The 24,563-nt window shown below is 42.8% G+C and overlaps 2 protein-coding genes and 1 long non-coding RNA gene across 8 annotated transcripts in view; 1 reads left to right on the top strand and 2 right to left on the bottom strand.

The window, feature by feature from the left end:
* Window positions 1–164: 164 nt before the first annotated feature.
* On the bottom strand, window positions 165–9,886 carry LOC114606540 (uncharacterized). The gene is made up of 3 exons (XR_013394672.1): window positions 9,652–9,886; window positions 7,865–7,891; window positions 165–4,484 (listed from the first exon to the last, which is right to left on the bottom strand). It is a non-coding gene; the product is annotated as an uncharacterized LOC114606540 (long non-coding RNA).
* A 14-nt stretch (window positions 9,887–9,900) lies between these two features.
* Window positions 9,901–17,764, top strand: ZCCHC9 (zinc finger CCHC-type containing 9). Of its 4 annotated transcripts, none has more exons than XM_028748918.2 (6): window positions 9,901–10,027; window positions 11,457–11,822; window positions 14,891–15,041; window positions 15,235–15,327; window positions 16,463–16,531; window positions 17,021–17,764. In XM_028748918.2, the coding sequence occupies exons 2-6, from the start codon at window positions 11,463–11,465 to the stop codon at window positions 17,137–17,139; spliced, it is 792 nt and encodes a 263-aa protein (XP_028604751.2). In that variant the 5' UTR covers window positions 9,901–10,027; window positions 11,457–11,462; the 3' UTR covers window positions 17,140–17,764. The 4 variants fall into 4 exon arrangements, with proteins under 4 accessions (XP_028604751.2, XP_028604753.2, XP_028604752.2 ...); XM_028748920.2 differs by lacking the exon at window positions 9,901–10,027 and adding an exon at window positions 10,034–10,207; XM_028748919.2 differs by lacking the exon at window positions 9,901–10,027 and adding an exon at window positions 10,034–10,275.
* Window positions 17,765–18,342: 578 nt separating this feature from the next.
* ACOT12 (acyl-CoA thioesterase 12) overlaps window positions 18,343–24,563 on the bottom strand; it is a 28,288-nt gene continuing 22,067 nt past the window's right edge. For 2 of the 3 annotated variants that reach the window (XM_028748914.2, XM_028748911.2), the window contains exons 12-16: window positions 24,406–24,537; window positions 23,229–23,362; window positions 21,744–21,872; window positions 20,457–20,580; window positions 18,343–19,342 (exon numbers count right to left, since the gene is read on the bottom strand). In XM_028748914.2, the coding sequence (XP_028604747.2) occupies window positions 19,199–19,342; window positions 20,457–20,580; window positions 21,744–21,872; window positions 23,229–23,362; window positions 24,406–24,537 (663 nt within the window). In that variant the 3' untranslated portion in view covers window positions 18,343–19,198. The remainder of the gene's footprint in view (window positions 19,343–20,456; window positions 20,581–21,743; window positions 21,873–23,228; window positions 23,363–24,405; window positions 24,538–24,563) is intronic. The other variant, XM_028748912.2, reaches the window with a different exon arrangement.

The following is a 24,563-nucleotide window of genomic DNA, read 5'->3' as shown; positions in this document are numbered from 1 at the left end:
AGAGAGGTGGGGAGATGGGGGCTGAAGGTGGTGGTTTCTTTAAACTGCTCTGCTGAGGGGCGGGCGGGTGCACAGCTACCCGCACCTCCCCGGAACAGTTTAATGAAGCCCCCTCTGGGGCCTTGATCTGCTAAGAGGTGGGTGGGTGGGAGGCTGCTGGGCCTTCAGCTGATTGCCCAGCCCTACCCTATACTGCTCCTGCTCGTGGGAGCCAGATTGGAGGGCGTGCTCAGCTTAGTGAGCCCCCATACCACACTGGTTTATGCAAGCAGGAGCAGTATGGGGTAGGGCTGGGCAAATTCAGACATCATGATATATCGGCATATCAGGGAGTTTAGCTGCTGATATAACATGATGTTGAAAACCAGATACTACCTGTTGCTCTGCAGTGCAGTGGGAAGAAGCAGCATAATATAAAATCTTAGACTAGCAGCTCAGCCATATGTTTACTTGGACGTGATAGCTCCTGATTTCAGTGGGATTAATTTCCAAGTACACTTAGGAACATAAAGAGTTCTGTAGGATCAGAACAGAAGTTTCTCTAGTCTGGCACTCTGTTCTCCAGTGGCCAACCAGGTGTCACCCAGTTGGATGCTAGCAAGCAAGATGTGAGCATGATCCCCAGCAATCTGTCTTCTGAGGTATACTGTCTCTGATACTGGGAGGTAATACAGACATTATGACTTAGTAGCAACTGGTAGCTTTATCCTCCATGAATTTGCCTAAGGCTAAGCTCCTAGTCTTAGTAATGCTGTTGTTTTTGAGTGATGCAGACCTGAACTTACATTCAGTGACTAACTAGTTACGTAAGTGTAACTGGAGGTGCTGCATTACGCACAACTGCACACAACAAGCCACCAACTACTTATGCAGACATAATAATCAATATCACCTTCAGATGTCTTTTACATTTTATTTCTTGCCCGTACCCTTTCCCAAGTTTACTCTGCTTTCCATGGCATGCAAACATGGCCTTTCCAGGCATTATAATAAGCAAATCGGATAGAAATGAGAGAACTCAAATCCCTGTAGCTCTTCACTTGGCATATCCCAGCAACGCTATGCTTTGTTGTTTGTATCAGCCATTGGTGCCACAGTCCCTTCGGCTAGTTTTCAATGAAGCTGGCCGTGTTTCTACCCCAGCCAAGTACATCCTGTTTTTGGCTCCTGCTGTAAATCATTACTTGGAGTGCCACAAGGGTGACAGCTCAAGTGTTTTGCAGAGAAAAGAATCTGGTGAAAATGTGCAGCAGGAGACAAACAGCACAGAGAACTTGCCAGAGATAAAAGGAGTGTGTTGATTATGATTTCATCCCCACTCGAGAGGGTGGGGGTGGGGGAGAGATTTTAAGCATTTTTAAATCCTCCAAAGTGTATGCCAATTTTGTATAATTTGCCTCTTTCGTTTATCCCAGTTTCAAATGTCCTACACACCAAGGACATCCTACACATCAATAATGGGTTCATCTCAGATTGTGAGGGGTTGGATTAAAACATATATCGGCGATAACAGGTTTGATTTCAACAGTAAATCACAACAGAGAGGATGCATCAGAGACAAACTGGCAGACGTGAATGTTTGTGGAAGCCTTCCATGACTTATTGAGTCCACTAAGGGAAATCAATATAATAGAAAAGCTGTTGGTGAAGAATAAAGGTTAGGAGAGTAGAGAGCGCAGAGAGGCAAGAGCAGAAGGCAAATGACACAGATGTTGTCTGCAGTTAATCCATTGCTGCTCCTGTACAAGCCCCAGAGAAGAGGGGGAAATAGGCGCCTAGGCAGAGAGAAGAGTCTCCTGGATTGAATCTCATGCACAATGCATTTCATACCCAGTTATATCCACATTTAAAGAAGCGTTTCCCAATCTTGGGTCTCCAGATGTTGCTGGACTACAATTCCCATCATCCCTGACCATAGGTTGTGAAAGACTGGCTTAAAGCCCTCTTACAGCACTCTAACCATCATGGCTTCCCCAAAAGAATACTGGGAACTGTAGTTTGTTACAGGTGCTGAGAGTTGATAAGGGACACTCTAAGAGAGCTACAGTTCCCAGCACCCTTAAACGATAGTTTCAAGTATCCTTTGGGGGAAGCCATGACTGTTAAAGTGATATACAAATGCTCTAAATGTATGGTATGGATATGACCAAAGTTATCCTACAGCCTCTTTGGGATAAAGGAGAACGAGGCCATGCTTTTTCAGAAAGATTACATGTAAATGCAGCAAATGTAAGGAAGAAAGATTGATAAAACTCCATCCACATGGTGAGAAAACTGAAATGTGATTAGGATGCTCAGCTAGAGACACAATCAGATTGCTGAATTAATACATGCAAACTCCATTGCCTAGTACCATATTATAATCACATTTTAGAGAGAGAGAGAGAGAGAGAGTGCGCGCTACTGACCTTTCATTCAGATAAAACTAGTGCAGATAAAAGGTTATCAAAAGCTGTGGTGCTAGACTGATGAACAAAAGGAATATATATGCATTCTACCCTCACAAATGTGTGGAAGAAGATAATAAAAAACGCACAGTACCAATAAATAAATCTTGAAATAAATGATCCAATTCATTTCCCTCTGCCATAGAATCACATTCTATTATTGATCATCTTGGTCGTCGTCCTCTGCACCACGCCTTTAACAACACTGAAAGGTCACCTTGGTAATGCAAGGAATTGATAACTCTTGAAACCTCTCATTTAATTTGCAACTGGGGAACTACTTATGTTTTTTCAAACTTTCCCAAGAGTCTCCCAGGAGCAGGAAACCCCCTTGCTAATTTGCACTCCCCCCCCCCCCAAAAAAAAACTTCTCCAATGCTAGAGAGGTTCGAAAAAACAGCAAGAAGAGACCAGGTACTGACTGATTCCCCTCCCCATTAAATCAGAATTGCACACAAGTAAATAAGTTTCAAACAAAAACCAAACACCGAGGAAATGAGAGTTTAATCCTGTAAACCAACTGAGAAGTGAAAAGACAAAAACTCATACCTAGGATATTTTCTGCCAAGCTCTGTCTAGTGATGTGAATGGAAGCAGCAGAATAGCAGCTTTCCTAGTATAGCAACCGTTCAGGTATTTGTGAAGGGAGCAGAGATTCATGCCAGTCCATACAAATTCTCATCTGGATACTTCACCCAATATTTTATACCAATTCTAAGCATGTTTAATTGAAAGTTAGACCCTTTGGGTACAATGCTGCAATGCTCTAGGGCTTTTAGATCCAGTGAAGTCACTCCCTAATGAAAAAGACGGAAAGACGATTTTTGCCCATTCCCCTTTCCCTCCATACCACTTTCTACCTTGTTCTGGAGGATCCTATAACTCTCTGGAGCCGATTTTCAGGGGGGAACAGAATAGAGTGGGTATCCATTAGTGAATGCCGCCACTGAATCAGAAGCCTTTCCAAGAGCGCAAGGCCACCATTGGCTTCTGAACTTGACTGCATTTATAGGTGAACCTACCTAATCATGCTTTCAGAACCAAAACAAACAAAGCACAAACAAAAATACAGCCATCCTTCAAAATTTGCCCTTTTGCAATACAGTCCTTCAGCTAAGCTATATGTACAAAAATGCATATATTAAAGCAAAGGTGTTCATAAAAAACATATACATTCATGAAAATAGCAAACAGAAATTCATTATATAAAGGAAAATTGCTTTTCAAAAATGTGTACCTTAGACAAAATTACTTATAAAGCTGTGTATGTTGGGGGGGGGGAGAAATTTCACTAAAATGCTGAATTTTCATGACGTTTTTTAAACATCCCACACTGATAAAGAAATACAGTGGTACCTCAGGTCCATTCTTAACCTGAAACTGTTCTTAACCTGAAGCACCACTTTAGCTAATGGGGCCTCCTGCTGCTGCCACGCCGCTGGAGCACGATTTCTGTTCTCATTCTGAAGCAAAGTTCTTAACCTTAAGCACTATTTCTGGGTTAGCAGAGTCTGTAACCTGAAGCGTATGTAACCCGAGGTACCACTGTATGGGAAACTGCCTTATACTGAATCAGACCACTGATTCTAGCTCAGAATTATCTACTCACTCCCACTCCCATTCACACAGTATCCAGTCAGCTCCTATTGCTGGTTTGGGTGCTGTGTACACACAGTTTGCCACAATCGTGTATTTATCTTGTCATTTCTTATGGCATACTGCATATTGATGCATTGTCCCCTGCAAAAAACTCAACAGTTTCAATTTGAAGAGAAGAATAATTACCTTGCTATGTTTCAGCTGGTAATACATACACAGTCTGACTAATCTTTCAGAAAGGGATATTCCCAGTCCTACCTGGAGATGTTGAAAATTGAACCTAGGACCTTCCAGAAGAACAGATGTCCTGCTGCTCAGTTTTGGCCCTTTTCCATCTTAGCTGAGAGTTCTGGAAAACTTGCTCCCTGCCTTGCAGGCCTTTCCCCACCTGGCCTGGGAGGGCGGGGCCCTGACTGACTCCAGCTGCAGAAGCTGAAACTGATGAAAGTCTATTGAGCTGGGGGTTTTGTTCAGGGGTTTTTTTTGGGGGGGGTGGAGCTGTTGCTGTTTTCAATACTAATTTTTTGTATCTTTATTTTAGATCTCATTATGATTTATGTGGAAACGGTTTAATTTGGTTTTGTACTTTTTTAAGCTTTACTAATTGTTTATGGCTGTTTTTGTTATGCTTGAAACAAAATGTGTTTTTATGCTACAAGCCACTTTGAGCATGGTTTAAATGATGGAAAGGTGGTGTACAAGTAAAATTATGTATGTATGTATTTCTTGCTTAGTCTGTAGGTTGATCTGAAAAGCGTTAGAAATTCAAAGTGTTCTTAAAAAAAGAAAAATAGCTCTAATCAGTGATAACCATAGTCAAATGGTTAAATTTTATCAATACAGTTATTGTTGGACTTACATCTGTAGGAAATACTGTTGTTGCAGTCAAATATACATTTTTATATACTTTACAGTTATTTCAGTGGGGCTTGGAGGAAAAATATCTGTATTGTACCCACACATTATTCATGCCACAGATAAGCTGCCGTGGAAACCAATTATTTCACTAAACTCTCGAGTACTGTGGCAAGAAGTCATTATTTATTTTGCAGTTTATTAAAATCCATTTCAAAATGTCATTCATTGATTATTCTTTTCTCTATTAAATGCACTCTAATGATTTTTAAACCAAGGCCAGTTCTTTCTGTAGGGAAGGAAGCATTTAATAGTAAAACAAACTGTTTCTTTGTACATATCTCCATCTACTGGTAAAACTCTGTAAAACAGAAAGGAACATTTCAGCAAAGAGAAGGAAATACTATCAATAAGCTTGATAAGTTAATAATATTTTATCAGGAATTTTTAACAGGAAGTACAGTATTTGACTCAATAACAAGGACAGAGTATATCTTTTGCATAGGTGTATAACTAAGAAAAGCGGTGCCTTCCATAGTTCCAGTTACAGATGGGTAGCCGTCTTGGTCTGCCATAGTCAAAACAAAAAAAATTCCTTCCAGTAGCACCTTAAAGACCAACTAAGTTAGTTCTTGGTATGAGCTTTCGTGTGCATGAAGAAGTGTGCATGCACACGAAAGCTCATACCAAGAACTAACTTAGTTGGTCTTTAAGGTGCTACTGGAAGGAATTTTTTTTGTTAAGAAAAGCGGGTTATTAGTTCTCAAGGTCACAGGTTCCCTGCTACCCCTGGTTAAGTGGCATATATCTGTTGTACAAATAAAAACTCTTAAATACTTATGAAAAGCAAATATTCATTCCCTGGAGTTTACTGAGGTATGATCACAGGCCAATTAAATATTCCATCTTATATTTATTGAGAACTATACTAATAATAGGCAGGAATGTTCATGAATGAAATTATTTTAGTGTTTCTAGAGATGCACTCTTTCCACTGGTAACAGTTCTATCAATAATACCTGCCTCTCGACCAGTTTTGATGGAGCTGAGAATTAGGCACCAAACACTGCCTCAGTGTCACCTAGCAACTTTCCTGCATTTCCAATGGCAGCTCTATAAGATACGTATATAGAAGTATGAGCAGCCTGGTCCTTTACAGAGTAAGAGAAATCTTAATCCGCTGAAAATCAATAGCACACCTAACCCTATACATAGAAGCAGACTATAAAGCTTAACTCCCAAACATTCACATTACTGTACTGTATTTGTAAATAACTGTCAACTGTAGGAGCATGCTCCCTCTAGTGGAAAATGTAGTAATAGCTTCAAATAATTCATCAGCTGGCCATCTGTCCTAAACATCTGAACCAGTGCCTAGGAGATTCCTGGGGCATCATATTCTACACCCCTAACTTATGGGAATTTTTGTGATGTGGTCATGTTAGAACACAGCTGTGTATCCTATTGTAAGCAACTATTTTGGCACAGGCAGTATGTTAACTTGGAACTAAAACTCATTGAGTTCAATTACTCCAAAGTAAATATAAATAAGAGTGAACTGGCCATATTCAGGCATTATACTATACCCTAGGTTAGTGTTATAAAGAATGTGCCATGTCAAGTCTTGGGCTTGTGTGCTCCCGCTTCCTTGTCCCACTTCCTCCAAATGTGAGGAGAGTTAAATGTTTCCAATTTTATTTGGAACAAACCTCCTTTCCTATCTAAATACAAGAACTTGTGGTTTTTACCAATTAAATTTAGTTAACAAATCAGGATATCAAACCATGGTTTGATCCTGCTTGAATTATACAGTAATTTGTAAAACTGCAGTTTTCTACACTCAGATGAAACCTGCAACTGGGACTTTTAATTGTCACTCCATCCTGTGTAAGGGAGGAGACAAGAGAAAGAAAAAAGGTGTGGCGCCATTTCATCAGAGCAAATAATGGTTTATTGCAACATCTAAATGTGGCCACTGAGCCAGTGAATAAATATAAGTCAGGTGCTATTTAGAAAGCACAAGTTATTTACTTTTTGTGCAATATGGACTGCTATCATATATTAACCAATCATAAACATAAGAAAATTAAAACAAATATTTTACCTTGGCGGAGTTTTTGAGGCTATGGGGTTTGTCTGTTTTTTAGGGCATACATGCTCAGGAACTTCCCTATTTTCCCCAACAATAACCGTCTACCCACCTGGTAAATGCCACTGACTGTTTTTGAGTTGCAGTTGTCCTAAGTACGTACAACTCAACTCACAGTGAGATTAAACCTGCTATTCAACAATCTTGGGTTTCAGCAGCCTTAAAACCTAGATGGCCGGAAAGTGAGGTGTCAATGTCAAAATAAAAACAAGGCTGTTTACAGTCTGCCTCCCAACAAGTCCATTTAAGAAGCCAAAGCAGGGCAGGAGGGTGGGGAGAGAGTGACAGACATCCTGGCATTGACTCTTGATGTGAACAAGGATGTTCCCGTAATTGCAAAAGTGCTCCTATTACGTGTGTGAACTTCTAGCATCTACAGTCATGGGAAACAGAAAGTGCACCCTCTTTGAATTCTGTGGTTTTACATATCAGGGCATAATAGCCACCATCTGTTCCTTAGCAGGCCTTAAAATTAGGTAAATACAACCTCAGATGAACAACAACACATGACTTAAGCAAATCAGTCTCTTAAGCTTAAGCCAAGAAATAGTATTCTCTATGAAATTGATTATCAATATACGTATCAAGGCTTTGAGATTAGACCACTGAAGAAGCCCGGAAAACTACATTGGGAGTGTGCTACCTGCAAGCCCCAGTAAAAGGGTCCCATCGGGGGGCGAACAGCGGCCTCTTGATTACTTGGACTGCCAGGGCAAAACAGGTGCAAAACGCCGGCACCCTGTCCACAACTTCATTAACATCCATTTACAACTTCACTAGCATCTCTCGGTATTGTGAACAACACCGAACTTACCTTTTGTTGGTATCTTCATGAACTTACCTAAAAAGATAAAGAAAACAAAAGACTGAGTTAAGCATTTGAAAAATCTATTGAAATCAGACATTATAAGTTCATCTTAGACTGGGTAGTTCGCAAGTTTCTGTGGCTTTGCACAAGGTTTTGTATTTTTCTCAGAAGATTGATAAAGAATGTATAATTATTTTGGTAATTATTGTGTGTATATTAGTCACCAACGTGTTCCATAGGAATTAGTGGCTAAGCAGTAGATATGAGCTGCTAATCAGATGCCCTTGCAAGTGTACCCACCTCTATAAAAGCCAAAGTTTTAGCAGTTTGCTGGTTTGGAGCATTCAGGTGTTTTAACACAATGCCAAGGAGGAAAGATGACACAATGCTCTTAGAGTAGCAAGTGGTGTCGCCCATGAAACTGGGGAGGGTTCTAAGGCCATTTCCAAATAATTTCAAGTCCATCATTCTACAGTGAGAAGATTATGCAAAAGTGAAAAACATTAAAAACAGTTGCCAGACTTCTCAGGAGTGGATGTCCCAGCAAATTCACCCCAAGGTCAGAACATGCAATGCTGAGAAATTGCAAAAAATGCAAGAGTTACATCTCAGGCTCTATAGGCCTCAGTTAGCATGTTAAATGTTAAAGTTAGAAAAAGACTGAACAAGTATGGTTTGTTTGGAAGGGTTTCCAGGAGAAAGCCTTGTCTCTCTAAAAAGAACTTGGCAGCACGATTTTGGTTTGCAAAGTTGCAGCTGAACAAACCACAAGACTTCTGAACAATGTCCTTTGGACAGACAAGACCCAAGTGGATATGTTTGGCCATAATGCACAGCACGTTTAGCAAAAAACAAACACAGCATATCAGCACAAGCACCTCATACCAACTGTCTAGCACCATGGTGGAGGGGTGGTGATTTGGGTTTGTTTAGCAGCCATGGGTCCTGGGGACCTTGCAGTCATTGAGCTGACCATGAACTCCTCCGTATACCACAGTATTCTAGAGTCAAATGAGAGGCCATCTGCCCGAGAGCTGAAAGTTAGCTGAAATTAGGTCATACGGCAGGACAAGGATCCCAAGCACACCAGCAAATGTACAACAGAATTGCTGAAAAAGAACAGAACCAAGGTGCTGCAATGGCCCAGTCAAAATCCAGACATCAATCCAATTGAAATACAGTGGTACCTCAGGTTACATACGCTTCAGGTTACATACTCCGCTTACCCAGAAATAGTGCTTCAGGTTAAGAACTTTGCCTCAGGTTGAGAACAGAAATCGTGCTCCGGCAGCAGCAGGAGGCCCCATTAGCTAAAGTGGTGCTTCAGGTTAAGAACAGTTTCAGGTTAAGTACGGACCTCCGGAACGAATTAAGTACTTAACCCGAGGTACCACTGTACTGTGTGGGACCTTCGGATAGCTGTGCATAAAGAAAACCTCAATGAACTGAAGCAACACTGAAGGACAGGCCAAAATTCCTCCACAATGATGTGAGAGGCTAATAAAGTCCTGCAGAAAACAATTACTTCATGTTATTGCTGCTCAAGGTGGTTCTACAAGCTATTGACTCATAAGATGTACAAATGCTTTTTCACACACAGCTTTTCCATTTTGGCTTTATTTCTGTTAAATACATCAATGAGACGGTGAAATACATAATGTGTGCCGTTATCTGAGGTTGCATTTACCTAACTCTAAGACCTGCCAAGAAACAGATGAGTTCGTTATTATGACTTCACATGCAAGACCACAGAATTCAAATTCTTTCCCCCATGACTGTATGCGCTTACTTACAGCTACATTAATGGAAAACCAAGAAATGAGGGAAACGCATGGTGGCTTTCTTTTGCCGCCGCCCACTCCGCCTAAACCTGCAATCCTATACAGAGCCCGGCTCTTTTCAGCCCACTGAGGCTCAGTGTGTTGCGCGCGCCTAACCCTGCACAGCGCCAGGCTAAGCCAGCACATAACCTCGCGCTTCCCGCCTGTTGCTTCGGCTTCCGCCTGCGCCTGGTCCCATGGCAACCGCTCCGCCTCCACCCACCCACCTACCTACAGGAAGTGCAGCAGTTCGGGCTCCGGACGTTTCCGGTGCCGCTCTCTCCCTCCCGGGCTGTGCGTTTCGACTGCGCCGGAGGCTTTCCGTGGCGCTTCTCGCCTCCTGACCCCGGTGAGTGAGGGACCTCTTGCTCGGGAGGCGGGGAAGGCGAAGCGGCGCCTGGAGCCGCTGGGCACTTGCTTCAGGAGACACCCGGAGCTCGGCTGCTGCCCCGGAAGGCCTGAGTGCCGGGGGCTCCTCCGTTCCCTCGATAGCTGCTCCGCACGTGTCCGCGGAAGTGAACATGCCCAGGTCGGGGTTGGGTGAGATCCCGGGCGGAGACCCTGCAGACTTCAGGCTTGTTGTCGGATCTATTTCGGGTTTATTATTATTATTACCCTGGGGTGTTTCTGAGCCTTTGCTGAGTCCCCGGAATTTTTGGTCAATGCCAGAACCAGGTTCGCAAGTCATAAATCATGCTGGTCGTTTCCCACCGTGTTGCTTTAAAGCAGTCTTATTTAGGGGAGAAGGATGCTAAGGCACCGCTGCCTTGCAGCTATAACCTCGTTCCTCGAGAAAACCCCGAGGATAAATCTGTACCCGCTGTCTTGCAGGACATCTTTGGGAGAAGAGAAGGCTAAGGCTACACAAATCCCCAAATGGTGTCCCTAAGACAGTTGGATGGCGCTTTGTACGCCTCCTTATGGCAGCTCCTGCAGCCAAGCTGGTGCCAAATGTATTGCTCTGCTTTCCTTTGGACCACATCAGTGAGGCCAAGAGGGGGATTTGTTGTCTGGGCAGCCAAGGACTCCATACACATTGCCCAAGCTTGCGCCCTGGAGAGGTCAGTTTGGTGCCACTAATGCAGCAAAAACAATGCGGGAGGCAGCCATAACAAATTACCCGTCTCCACAGCCACAGTAGGCACTGTGATTCTCCAGCTGTTAAACTTAAGCCTTGGAAGTGCACTCCACTGTCTCTGGACAGATGGCAACAATTTAGGGTAGGATCTGTGGGTTAGGATTTTCTAGTTTATGGGTGGGAACCAGCAACCCTTGCCCGTCTGTTTCAAGTCATCCAGATCTACTTGCCAGTAGATCTCACTCTTAATTTCTGCCCGTCACTTTGTCTCCAGTTAGTCTCCAGTTCCCCTCAGACTCGGAACTGAAAGGGTAAAGATTGGATCTGAGGCACTGCCCAGAGGGGAATAAAAGGAGGCCTGATTCTGTACTCTGCTTATTCCCCCCCCCCCCCATGTTGTGGACTACAACAGTGTTTCCCAACCTTGGGCCTCCAGCTGTTTTTGGACTACAACTCCCATCATCCCTAGCTAGCAAGACCAGTGGTCAGGGATGATGGGAATTGTAGTTCAAAAACAGCTGGAGGCCCAAGGTTGGGAAACACTGGACTACAACTCCTATCAGCCCCAGCTAGCACACTTGTGCTGGTCTAAACAAATAGAAATGGTTATTCAGTTCTGGGTCCACCTCATTAATCAAGGCTGAACCTATAAATAGCAGTAACCCAGTCATGTGAACCTAACATCTTTTAAATCTCATAGGAAGTCATGACCAGGTGGGCACGAGCAAATGTCACCCACAACAAGAAGGCTCTGGATGCAACACCATGGGAACATATGAAAAATGATGCCACTGGAAACGCAACAACAGATAGAAAGCAAAGCTCTTCAAACAACTTTTCCTTGAGAAGTACTCAAGGGAAGAAGAAAAATAAGAAGAAAAAAGACTATACGAATGAAGATGTCAACGGTTTTATGGAATATTTAAAACAGAACTCTCAGACATTGCATAAAGGAGAGGTGATCAACAGCCGTGAAGCAAAGGATGAAATAGCAACAGCTTTGAAAAAGGACCGGCGGCGAGAAGGGAGAAGAGTGAAAAGGCAGGAAATGAAAAAGAACACAATGGTAAGGTGATGTTCCATTGTTATTTCTTTCTTTCGGTGCCTGTTACTTTTTCTTTTCATAGTGCAAATGACACTACTCACTCATATAAGTGAGATCACAATAATTTGTCTCAGTCCAGATAACCGTTAGTGAACACATTTGTGTCTTGGCTTCTGTATACAGTGGTACCTCGCAAGACGAACGCCTCGCAAGACGGAAAACCCGCTAGACGAAAGGGTTTTCCGTTTTGGAGGCGCTTCGCAAAACGAATTTCCCTATGGGCTTGCTTCGCAAGACGACAGCCCATAGGGAAATCTCCGGGACAGCGGGGAAGCGCAGCGCGTCTTCCCCGCTGTCCTCGGACCTCCTCCGAAGGCTGGCGGCGCGGCGGGGACAGCTCCTCCCGCCGCCGCCGGGCTTCGGAACGATGCCCCAATGCCGGGTGGCGGGCGGGAACGCCTCCCCCCGCCGCCCGCCATCGGGACCATGCCCCGATGCCGGGCGGCGGGGACGGGGCGGGGCATGGTCACCGCCGCCGGCGTTTAAAAGCACTCTGGGGAAAGCAGCAAAGCGCGCTGCTTTCCCCGAGCATCGGGAAGTCCGGCGGGGGTCCTTGGGATTCCCTCCCAGCCCCCGCCTTTAAAAGCACTCCGGGGAAAGCAGCAAAGCGCGGCGCGCTTTGTTGCTTTCCCCGGAGTGCTTTTAAACGCGGGCGGCTGGGAGGGAATCCCTTGGACCCTCGCCGGACTTCAAAAGAGCTGCGGGAAGTCCGGGGGGGTCCAAGGGATTCCCTCACCGCCGCCCACCTTTAAAAGCACTCCGGGGAAAGCAGCAAAGCGCGGCGCGCTTTGTTGCTTTCCCCGGAGTGCTTTTAAAGGCGGGCGGCTGGGAGGGAATCCCTTGGACCCTCGCCGGACTTCAAAAGAGCTGCGGGAAGTCCGGGGGGTCCAAGGGATTCCCTCCCCACCGCCCACCTTTAAAAGCACTCCGGGGAAAGCAGCAAAGCGCGGCGCGCTTTGTTGCTTTCCCCGGAGTGCTTTTAAACGCGGGCGGCTGGGATGGAATCCCTTGGACCCTCACCGGACTTCAAAAGAGCTTCGGGAAGTCCGGCGGGGGTCCAAGGGATTCCCTCACCGCCGCCCGCCTTTAGAAGCGCTCAGGGAAAGCAGCGCGCTTCGCTGCTTTCCCCAGAGTCCTTTTAAACGCAGGCGGCAGTGAGGGAATCCCTTGGACCCCCTCCGGACTTCCCGCAGCTCTTTTGAAGTCCGGTGGGGGGAGAAGGGCTTTTCTTCCTACCGCCAGCCTTCAGAACAGCCTTCTGAAGGCTGGCGGTGGGAAGAAAAGCCCTTGTCCCCCCCCCACCCAGCCTTCAGAAGAGGTCGGGGGACAGACTGTCCCCGGACCTGGTCTGAAGGCGGTTTCCCTAGGAACGCATTAATTGATTTTCAATGCATTCCTATGGGAAACTGTGCTTCGCAAGACGAAAAACTCGCAAGAAGAAAAAACTCGTGGAACGAATTAATTTCGTCTTGCGAGGCACCACTGTATTATTGAGCATGCTTTAGCACAGGGATGGGGAACTTATGGCCCTACAGATATAGTTGGACTCGATATGCCTAATAAAGGATTTTGAAAAAAAAAATATATATAGTTGGACTCAAACTCCCATCAGCCTCAGCCCATCATCTGAAGGGCCACAGGTTCCCCACTTTAGCATGAAAATAGGTTTTCTCCTCATGTTGCAGTCTTTTGTGTACACATCACAACTTTATCTACTTGTAAAAAGCTTGTTTCTGAATTAGATTGGTGGTTTCTGGATCTGCATGTATGTTTAGTGCTCAGATATTCTTTAATGTTTTAACAGACTTTGTTTTGCTTTGAATATTCAAAATTATTAAAGCTGAACTAGAAATTTATGTTTGTTCTGCTATAATTAAATGTTTTGTTATACTTAAATGTTCTTGAGCCAAGGAAGTTTGTATTTCTATTACTGTAGTCAGCACTCTCAGTTTTTGTTGTGTCTTTAGTCTCTCTTTTATAGCAGAGTGATAATTCAGTCATCCTACAGATTGTAGGGATGGGAAATAAAATACTGATAAATGAAAGTTATGAGTTTTATGCACAATAGTAATGTTTTCTATGGCAGTTTTCATCTGCAGATTGCATTACAACTGATACAAATGCAGAATCAATTTATGCAGTTCAGATCACAGTATGAGAGCTGTAAAAGCAGCTGTCTATAGAGAAAATCACTCACGAGGACTTCCAGAAGTCATGCACAGCAGGGGGAAACAAAATAGGTTAGGTTTACAAAGAGTGATGGCATTCATAATCCAATAGTTTAGTTATGCTACTTCATTGGGCATGATTATATTCTGGAGCAATATCACCTTTCCAGAATTCACAAAGCATTTAGGGGATGATGATGATGTAGAATTTGGTACTCTTGGCATCAGTTTATAGAGTCATTTAATGGCCACGTATACTCTGGCTACCCATTTCAGTGTAATTTTCTGGAGCGATGAATCCATAAGCTAGCTCCTACTCAAGGTTAAATAGATAAATGTGTGTAATTTGTTGTGCTTAAGTATGGTTTGTGGAACTGCTTTCAAATGGGGTTCCATGGGTGTCTCAGGTTATACTTAGTGCTAGAAAAAGGGTGATGTCACTGAATGTTTAGGATCCCCAGCTAGAAGGTGTGTGCCTTTGGCTTTTCTCTGGATAGGTTACTCAAATGCCATTGTTAAATGAGAGGCTTGGTGAGAAGAATGGCTTTGCTCTTCAGGAATCTTAACTTCAGATTAATGGCCAAATTAGACATGGTGTTAAAGATACAGTGCAGTTCTTTAAAAATCCAAATTCCATCAGTTTGGGTGGTGCCATTAACCTGCATGTTAAATGCAAAGATTAACCCTAAAACACTGGGGCTGTGTTACTCTAAACTATGCATCACTGGCTGCTACTTCATCAGATCTCATTGGTTGGGGGGGGGGGTAAGATTCATTTGAAATGTGGCTAGCAGAAAAATAGATTGCTTTCAGTTCATATCTCTTTCTGCTCACTTAGTAATTCACCTTGTATCGCCAAAGGTGTGCTTCCACTGCAGAAAGCCAGGACACGGTGTGGCAGATTGCCCAGCTGTACTCGAAAGCCAAGATATGGGAACTGGAATTTGTTACCGCTGTGGATCTACAGAGCATGAAATCAACAAATGCAGAGCAAAAATAGATCCCGCTCTTGGTATGTGTAGTATCTACAACCCGATTGAATGTTGGGCATGGTAAAAGTTACATGCCTGTCTTAATATTTTTCAACAATTCACATAGTATTAATGATTTTAACCATTCTAGATTACAGTAATGCTGACTCACTGCAGTGTCTTATATAATCTTAGTGTGGATATTTCGATTGTAACATCATTGAATTCTTACAGGGGAATTTCCATATGCAAAATGCTTCATTTGTGGTGAGATGGGACATCTCTCAAGGTCATGTCCCGATAATCCTAAAGGACTCTATGCTGAAGGTGAGTGCAACTGTTGCAAACCCCCCCTCCCCTACCAAAAAGATAACTAAGTTGATGGACATGAGAGTACTCCCCCTTTCTTAGTTCTAGAAGTTAACAGAGAGAGCTTTATCACTGGTGACCTTGTATGCTTCTCACCATTGTTTGGGAATTTTGGCTCATTGTCAAAGACACTGTTCGCCCCTTATCACAAGTATTTTTGTACTGGTTACTTGAGAAGCAGTTCTAAAATTCCAAATGGATTCCCATATAGGTTTTTTCCAAGTATTTACATTTGATAGGGGGGGAAAAGACCACACTTAATTTTAGAGATACAGCAGAGTAGTATTCCATTATTCTCTTTAAATGTCAGCCATATTGATCCTGATCCAGAAAACCCGTAACACACCTATCTGTGCATGTACATATAGCATAGATTGTTATCAATTCCCGACCACATGCACAGAAATCATAGCAACTGCAGTATCACACGCTACATCATGAAATGCATTAAAAAATAACTTGCTAAGTTCTTGAATGTCGGTTCAAGTGTTTATGATAGTTGATCAATCAACAAAATATAAAATATCAATATATCTGGAAAGCTTAAGATAACCAAAGTTACCATTTGCAAGAGCAGTAACCGGAAATATCAAAATAATGAATCATTGGGTCGTGATTCGTAGAACAATAGGAACTCATTGTCTCAATAGAATCAAACTTCTTGATAGGATCTCATTTCGTTGCTAATCAAGAAATTTGATTCTGTTTAGCTTAAATTGAAACAATGGACTCCTGTCACAGACTGTACTTTTTGTATTGGCTTGCCATTTGGACTGTGTATATTATATATATATATCTGCCAACTGAAATAACAATAGTGCATAAAAGTGTATGCTACAACAAATCTTGTTAGCCTGCTGTACCAAAAACAGTGAAGAACCTTATGGTCCCTTAAAACTAACACAGCTGCCCATCTGAATCAGCCTTGTAGTTTTGATGTGATGGATCTCAAAAATATGAACAGTAAGTTTTGCTTCCTTGTGTTTATGAATTGTAAACATGCTCTGTACACTTGACATCTAGCATTTGTTAATATAATTCATATATTGTGGCTAAATACTTCTTTTGTGTGGGTGTGTTTTATCTTCTACAGGAGGTGCTTGCAGGATCTGTGGATCTGTTGAGCACTTTAAAAAAGATTGTCCAGAGAATCAAAATGCAGGTGAGGGATCAAATAATTTCTGTGTATCCTAAAGCGTAGTTATATACCTGTGAACCATTCTATATAAATAGTGAAGTCCGACTACTGATTATGAGTTATAAAACGAGTGGTACAACCCTCAATTTCACCTTATTGACCACATCTTTAAACAGGCCATTAACTGGGGGTGTGATGCCAACTCTACATAGTGCATCAACTGTTGCAGGTAAAGATTGCATTCATTTTGATATGCTTAATTTCTGTGTGGCTGATACGAAGCAAGTGACATACAGAATTGAATAATTGAATCAGTTTCAGTGTTATACTGCATTGGAATTGGCAACTTGTAAGTTTTGTACAAAACCTCCATTGGTTTCACTGAGACTTATTTTGGAGTAAAGTGCATAAATTGGGCTGTAAAACTGCAATGCTGAATTACATATAAGTGTTCCTCTGCATTTGGATCAGGAAGCTGATTTCTTACGTATTCATTTATTTTTCCTTTCCTAGATCGAGTGGCAACTGTTGGTCGATGGCTCAAAGGAATGAGTGCAGATTACCAAGAGGTTTTAGACAGCCCTAAACGGCAAAAACCAAAACCAAAAATAGCTAAAGTTGTTAACTTCTGACAGCTGCTGTCTGGCATCATTCTTTACAACAATTCTCAGTGTTTGGCTTAAAGTTATAGTACTAAAAATGGACTGTGAACTGTGGTTCCAGAATAAGCCATAACTGCACTCTCCTAAGTGATGATCACTTAATAAAACCCTAACTTAAATGGAAGCTTCCTAGAGAAGAGAGGAAATGCCTTGCTAGAAGATAAATTGCAGCAAGTGACTGCATAACAGTATATCTCTGAACAGAAAGTTAATCTATGCAATTGCTGGTTGGAAAACCAGCATGTCACTGGGTAATATAACATGTTACTCAGTGGAGAGTAGTGATACCGATAAACAAATGGAAAGGAGCAATAATATGTCAATCTGCTTTTCGTAAATGAAACTTGTGCTACTACAGAAGGTATCTCAAAATGAAACTCAGTCCTGTTTTAGCGTTCAAGTTCTTGACCTCACCATGAACACGGGAAGGAGACCCCAGATGAATAGCCAAAAGCAAAGTTAAAACATTGGTGGTAGCAGGGTTGATCTTGCAGCATGAACAACAATGAAATGATTGTGCGGTTTTTTAGTTGAATTAAATACTTGATGAAGCCATTTCCCTCCCCCACAAATAAACCAGTGTAATAAAACCACATGTATCAAGTTCTTGTGTTTTCTGAATAATTGTATTCTTTGCAGTGTTATAGTTTGCAATTTCATTTATGTTGACTACTTGCTGTCTGCTGTGACATCTGGATAATCACAGATTTAGTCTTTAACTACCATTCTCTCCTTACAAATTACTTACACTTCAACAGTTCCATAGTGTATTTCCCGGATGATCTGTTAATGGCACTGCCCATGTGGCTTCTGGAAGAACTTTTCTCAGCGATATCAATTTTCTTTTACTTTGGAGAAGCAGGAATGGTTAGCGAGTGGAGAGTGGCCATTTCCAAGATGTGCATCGCATTTTGAGAAACAGCTGTAGCTCAGGTTAGAGCACATATTCGCGTGCAAGATTCAGTGATAGAACAGCACTGAAGGAAGACTGCGCTTCTTGAAATGTTGTCTTCGGCCCCCTGGTTCAGTTCCTACTAAAATCTACTGGAATTCTGTCTGTTTTAGTTATTCATTGTTTTTCTGGGAAGTTCAATAACAAAAATACCATTTAAAACCCAAAACAGGTTGATTTTAGTTATAATAAATAACGAGATGCTTATACAGCCATAAATCTAAATTAGCATAACACTCATAGTTTTAATTATTTAATTCAAGGGTGTGTGTTGATATGACTAAAATGTATACAGTAGCTCATTCTGAAAGCAGTATCAAGTAGTTTAAAATAGCATAGGGCACCTATATATTCACATGCTGCCCCATTGTGCAAGCAGGAAAGCAACCTAGGCAGCAGCAGTAAATCATTATGGTTAATGGCTTCCAAACAAGTCAGGATCGATAAGCCAAGTTTTAACTATGCCATCCTACTCTTGTGCAGAGGGGAGAGCAAAGGAGCTGCATGAATGCACATGGAGCTCATGCATGCCCTTACTAAGCCAGGACTTAATAGTTCAAATACAGCCTTGGCCTACGCACTGTCTCTGTGTTTGCAACTACAAGAAACGGGAAACACAACCTGACATTCTCGGGATTCTGAAATCAGTGCTTATTACCGAGTGTCATATGTGCATTATGTAACTGCAAAATCAGGAATAACAAATACGGCTGTTAGTTGAGATTAATAGACTAGGAAAATTATTTACAATAGAAATTTACATTTACATACAATGAGATTTTTAAAATAAAAACTCAGTATTTTAAATTGTGTGTAGTAATACGTATTGCTTTGACAAGTTTTCTGAGGACTCCAAAAGAACAATGAAATGTTGTTGAAAGAAAACTTAGTTACTGAATTTATCATTAAATAGCTCCATCGTATGATGATGTAGAACACTGTGATGATTTAGATATACAGGTCCTGAACATAAAAGCAGGTAGGAACTGACTTGCCAGCTTGATAAATATTGGTGTTAATGACAGCTTGTGTACAAGATATAAAGAATGGTAAAGTACTTGACACAGTATTGCTTAACTAAATGCAGTCCATTGTGCTGCTCTGTAACTCCAAGAAATGAATGCACCCAGAAGCTGTATCCTCAATTGATTTTGATGAGCCATCAAGAGTTGCAGCAACATAAGGCATAACACCAGGTGTTCCTTGGATGCAGTAGGAAACCTTTAAACATATAGAAGGTTAACATGAGTTATGTGAAATAAGCACGAAAAACATCTTGTTCTACTTCATACTCAACAACTTGGGCTTCATTCTTAACACTATTTCAGTGTATCACTTCTTGCTGGTAAGAGCAGTATGAATATGCAAGAACGTTTCAATTGCTTTCTGTGTCGGCCTCCCAGATAGCATAGGAAAAACCTATGTTGGTGCTTCAAGCCACCACACAAGTGCAGATAGCACTGGCAGGCATGACTCTTTGTCATCTGGATTAACAGGGAAAGATTATTGAAGTGACCTTGCACCCAAAAGTAAGCCCTGAAGCCCTGTGGAAGCTAAGTAGGTCTGGGTCTCATCAGTGCCTGAATGGGAGACAGTGGCAGTAGCGGTCGTGGCCTGCAAGGACTCAGCAGTGATGGGAGTTGGTGGCAGCAACAGCAGTGGCCTGCAAGGCCGTGACCGGGAGTGATGGCAGCAGTAACAGCATTGGCCTGCGAGGTCTCACAGTGGCAACAAGATTCGGCAGCAGAAGCGATGGTGGCCTGTGAGTCCTTGTGGCCGAGGCCTGTGGGGACTCGCGGCAGTGACAGGACGTGACGGCAGTAGCAGCATCCTGCAAGGCCTTGCGTCGGCAACTGAAAGTGGCAGCAACAGTGGCAGCACAAGGCCTTGTGGCAGCACAAGCAGTGGGGCTTGTGAGACCTCGCTGTGGGAAGAAGTAGCTGCAGCCTGCAAGTCCTGGCGGTGGTAGAAGCTGTGGCAGCCTGCTGAGCCCTGCTGCTGCCGCATAGCAGGCCTGCTGGCAGTCTAGCAGTCCCAGATTATTTGTATTCACTATGACTCATCACCATACTTTGGATTGTCCTAAGTACCACCATTTGGTAGCCAAGCCCAACCCTTAAGTAGTAGCAGTTGCCAGAACATTGTCCTGTTCGCCTCTGCATCGTTCCTTCCTTTTTTCTGATACCATGGTATATCAACATACTGCGATGTTTAGGTGGCGATATATCACAGTATTGAAAACCAGTTATCATGCAGCCCTACATATCCCAGAGAAAGGCAGAGTAAAGGGAGTAAAGCACATAAAATAACTGTATTTAATTACAATGCTGCTTACAAAAGAGGAGTTTCCATCAGGGTAGATCAGGAATCCCGCACACTGGATTTCACGCCTGCAGTAATTCTCAGAAGATGGAACAGATGTCAAGGCAACTGACCTCACAGCTATTATGTAAGGGTCTCTAAATTTAATAAGAGTAGTGTTATCAACAAGCCACAACAAAAATCTAAGCTGTCTATAATGCCCTTGTACAGCTACTGTATTGGTCACAAGACAGTAGTTGCTCAGTTTTGTATTTTTATGTGCAGGGGGAGGGTTGTTAAAACCTCGTGCCTTAACCCTGCACTGCACGGGAGGTTAATACATTTCTTTGTTTATGTAGCACACAATATAGTAACGAAGTAGTGATATGCAATAATTTATGGTGAGTGGAAGGGGCTGGGGAGAAGTAGGAAGATGGCTCTCTCCATCTGCCCCTTCACCCTTACAATGTTTTTCTTCTCTCTGATTCTACATGCCTTCCACAGTAGGATCCATTGTGAACTCGTTCCCAGAAGCAGTGGCAGACTTTGAGCTTTAAAATTTCAGTGGCACCTTGTGCAACACCAAATTCAGTTCCCCTTGTCTCTTGCCCTCAGTGGTTCATCATTGTTGCAGTGCCCCCTGCGGCAGCCTCTCTGCTTGGTGCCCAGTGTGGGAGAACCAGTCGCACTCCCTTAAATCCACCTCTGCCTGAAAGTATCTAATTGCTACTGCTATTGCTGCAAAGACATTTGCTCTTGGGACTCAGCAACCTGGCAGACAGGCAGCAACAACACCCTGTGTAAACCATCACCATGTAAACAGTTCACTGATCCACCCAATAGTGAAATTTCCCCTTTCAGGAGAATATCTGTGTCCCATCACATAGAAAGTGGGACCAGAGAGATAACAAGCATTTACAGGAACCGTTAATCTAATACCCTCGGGAGAGAATTTTGGTGCTGCAGTACTATGCTAGCAAGCCCCACTGATCAGCTGATTCTCCACGCAGGCAAAAGTGGGTTACTTGACAAACTTGTGACACTTAACCCAGAGATGGAGAGGCCAGTTCTTCACCCCCGGTGTAGGGGGTGTTGCACAAATGGCCTTTCACACATGCACCTTTGCCTTCAGTCTTTACAAAGCAGTTTTTGCTTTGTCCAGAGTTTCTGTGTAATCAAGACACCCCACATTTTGCAAGAAATAATTATTTCATCCAAACTCACAGCATATCATTATTTTTGGGTGTGTGGGTCCTGTTACTTTATTGTAGAAAGCTTGAAATTTACCTGACACTAAATGGGCATGCTTTCAACTACTTACCCAGTCTTGCAAGGCTTTCTTTGAGACACGAGAATTAAAAAATCATCTGGTTTATTTCCATTAATTGATATGGATGTAATGTGATATATTTTGTCCTCTTCGGTCACATTCTGGATAACCTTACACGTTCTGTAAGAACATGAGCCATACATTAGTGAAGTTTAGTAGCCGAGGTATCATGTAAAACATGAATTAAAGGATATGTTCTTTATAATCTAAATTGTGACTAGGAATGTGCAGCTTTCGTTTCAGATTAAATAACTAACTAAAAAATAATTAAATAACACATGACTTCATTTTTTTCAGTAAAAATTTAAACCAAACAGAATGGCAAAAAGAAGCAACATGGGAAAAGTGATTGCTCACTTCAGCTTAAACCTGCATCTATTAAACGGTATCTAACCAGCTCTGCCTCTTCTTCCTCCCTTGCTCCACTTTCAAGTGCCGTGCTGACAAAACTTTCGAAGATAAAAATAACGTGCTTTATTAATGCAGTAAAATGAGAAAGTCAATGTTTACCATTTCTGCCTTACTAATTACATAATTCTTCACCTGTTTCCCAATGCAGCTTGTCTAGGGCTGCAGCCCATTACTTTTCATCATACAACACTATGCAAAATAGGAGCACATTTAATCATTTTGAAATCTAAGAGGTAGGATATATTTGGGCCAGTTCAACACTTTCACTGCTGACAAGGCATATCTTTATTAAAAAGCATATCTTTACAGAACTATTTCCTTGTCCAACTAACATGGTTAAAGTACCTTTTTCTAAAGACAATGGCCACATCTATACTATACATTATAGATCTATGATACCAGTTTAATAGTCATGTCTTCTCCAAAAGAGTTGTTAGGAGATCCCTATTCCCATCACAGGGCAACAATACCCAGAGTTCTCTGGGAAGAGGGACTGAGTGTTAAACCACTCTGAGAATGCCAAGCCATACTTCTCCCTAGTTGTTTTGCTGCTGGCCATGCTGAGATAAACCATGGCTTGGCTTAGCACCATGGTTTCCAATGCGGGGCACACGCCCCACAGGGGGGCAATTCAATTTTTTAGGGGGGGGGGAATTCGAGAGTGAGTTATTAAAGTTAATGGCCTTTTAGGCTTCCTCCACATGAACAGGAGTTCACTTTTTGAATAAGAAGAATTATATGTCATGGGGGGGGGGGGAGATCAGGATTTTAAAGATGCCCAGGTGGGGCATGGCCAAAAAAAGGTTGGGAACCACTGGCTTAGCATGTCATATGAATCCAGGCTCATGCTTTAGCTCTCTCCAGACTATCTATGAGTTGTGACAAACCTTGGCTACGAAAGCTTATAAAAGCCATTGGTTTTTTTACCTGAAACTTCCTCATTGTCCTACTGAATATTACGGAAATCATTTTGACAGATCACTTTGGTCTATGAAGGCAGAATCTACTTCAACCAGGCCATGAGAGTGGATACGGACTTTAAAAGGAAAAAATATATATGCTTACGAATAGTGTTTAACCCAGTGCACATGATGTCTGAAGTCAGATAAGAGGGAGAATGCTAGTTCTGAAGATATCCGCACTTGCATTTCAACCTTGATTGACAAAGCATCTGTCTCTTCAAGAGTAAACATTTTTATCTAAAAAAAAGTATTTTTTTATTATATGGGGAAAGAGAGAGAGAATTATGGATGAAGATTAACGTTGGTAGGTCCTTTAGCTTTTAAAAGCAAATACTCAGGAAAGTATGGGTCATAACTTTAAACAGTATCAGCCATACAACATTATAAAAGTTTCTAGGAGAATCCTGCTTACTTTAATGGAAGAGAACAGTGGTTCCCAATTAGCTATGTGCTGCTGACCCCCCCCCCCCCCGTTTTTCAAAATCCCATTCATCGACCCCTTACTTTAGAAAATATTGGTATCTCTATGGTAGTTTTTGTTATGTGAATGGTGCCACAGACACCCTGGGTAGATTACGTGGACCACCAATTGGGAACCACTGGAAGAGAACACTATAAGAGAATATTGCTATAATTTTACAGTGCAATCCTACTCCCTCAATGTTGATGGGTGGAGGGGATGGGGGCAGGATACTCCATAGGTGGAGAAGCATGTTGCTGGGGGGGGGGGCTCCTTCACAATGGAAGCCCCAGTGCACCCTGTAGGGTAGGAAACCAGCTGCTGCCAGTAAAAAAGGTAAAGGTAAAGGGACCCCTGACCATTAGGTCCAGTCGTGGCCAACTCTGGGGTTGTAGCGCTCATCTCGCTCTATAGGCTGAGGGAGCCGGGATACAGCTTCTGGGTCATGTGGCCAGCATTACTAAGCCGCTTCTGGCGAACCAGAGCAGCGCACAGAAACGCTGTTTACCTTCCCACCAGAGCAGTACCTGTTTATCTACTTGCACTTTGACATGCTTTCAAACTGCTAGGTTGGCAGGAGCTGGGACCGAGCAACGGGAGCTCACCCCATTGTGGGGATTCGAACCGTCAACCTTCCGATTGGCAAGTCCTAGGCTCTGTGGTTTAACCCACAGTGCCAGCCGCGTCCCAAAATGGACTGTTTTAGCACATGTTGTCGGCAATTTTTGATCAGATATGTTAACTCCAAATCCTCTTGGATCACATAAGAGGCCCAGCTGGAGATGGTGCAGCAATTTTTTAAGGAAAAACGGCCCCCCACCTTCTTCGCTGGCCAGTGTGAGCTAGCAGGGTTTGGGATGTGGTGATCCACTCCGATCCATTTTGCTTTTCGCAGGCTGGGGTTAGGATTGCTATGCCCATTAAGTTTCAGCGACGAACAGAGTGGATATAGCTAGAGATATAAAGAATAAAGGCAAA

Source organism: Podarcis muralis, chromosome 11 (assembly GCF_964188315.1).
Source record: "Podarcis muralis chromosome 11, rPodMur119.hap1.1, whole genome shotgun sequence".
Taxonomy (NCBI): domain Eukaryota; kingdom Metazoa; phylum Chordata; class Lepidosauria; order Squamata; family Lacertidae; genus Podarcis; species Podarcis muralis.
This window is presented reverse-complemented; position numbering and strand designations above follow the sequence as displayed.

Bases quoted from the DNA above. Each gene is read 5' to 3' on its own strand.
- ZCCHC9 (XM_028748918.2), top strand. From the start codon at position 11,463: ATGACCAGGTGGGCACGAGCAAATGTCACCCACAACAAGAAGGCTCTG. The intron at 11,823-14,890 runs GTAAGGTGATGT...GTATCGCCAAAG, and splicing joins AAATGAAAAAGAACACAATG to GTGTGCTTCCACTGCAGAAA. The intron at 16,532-17,020 runs GTGAGGGATCAA...TTCCTTTCCTAG, and splicing joins TCCAGAGAATCAAAATGCAG to ATCGAGTGGCAACTGTTGGT.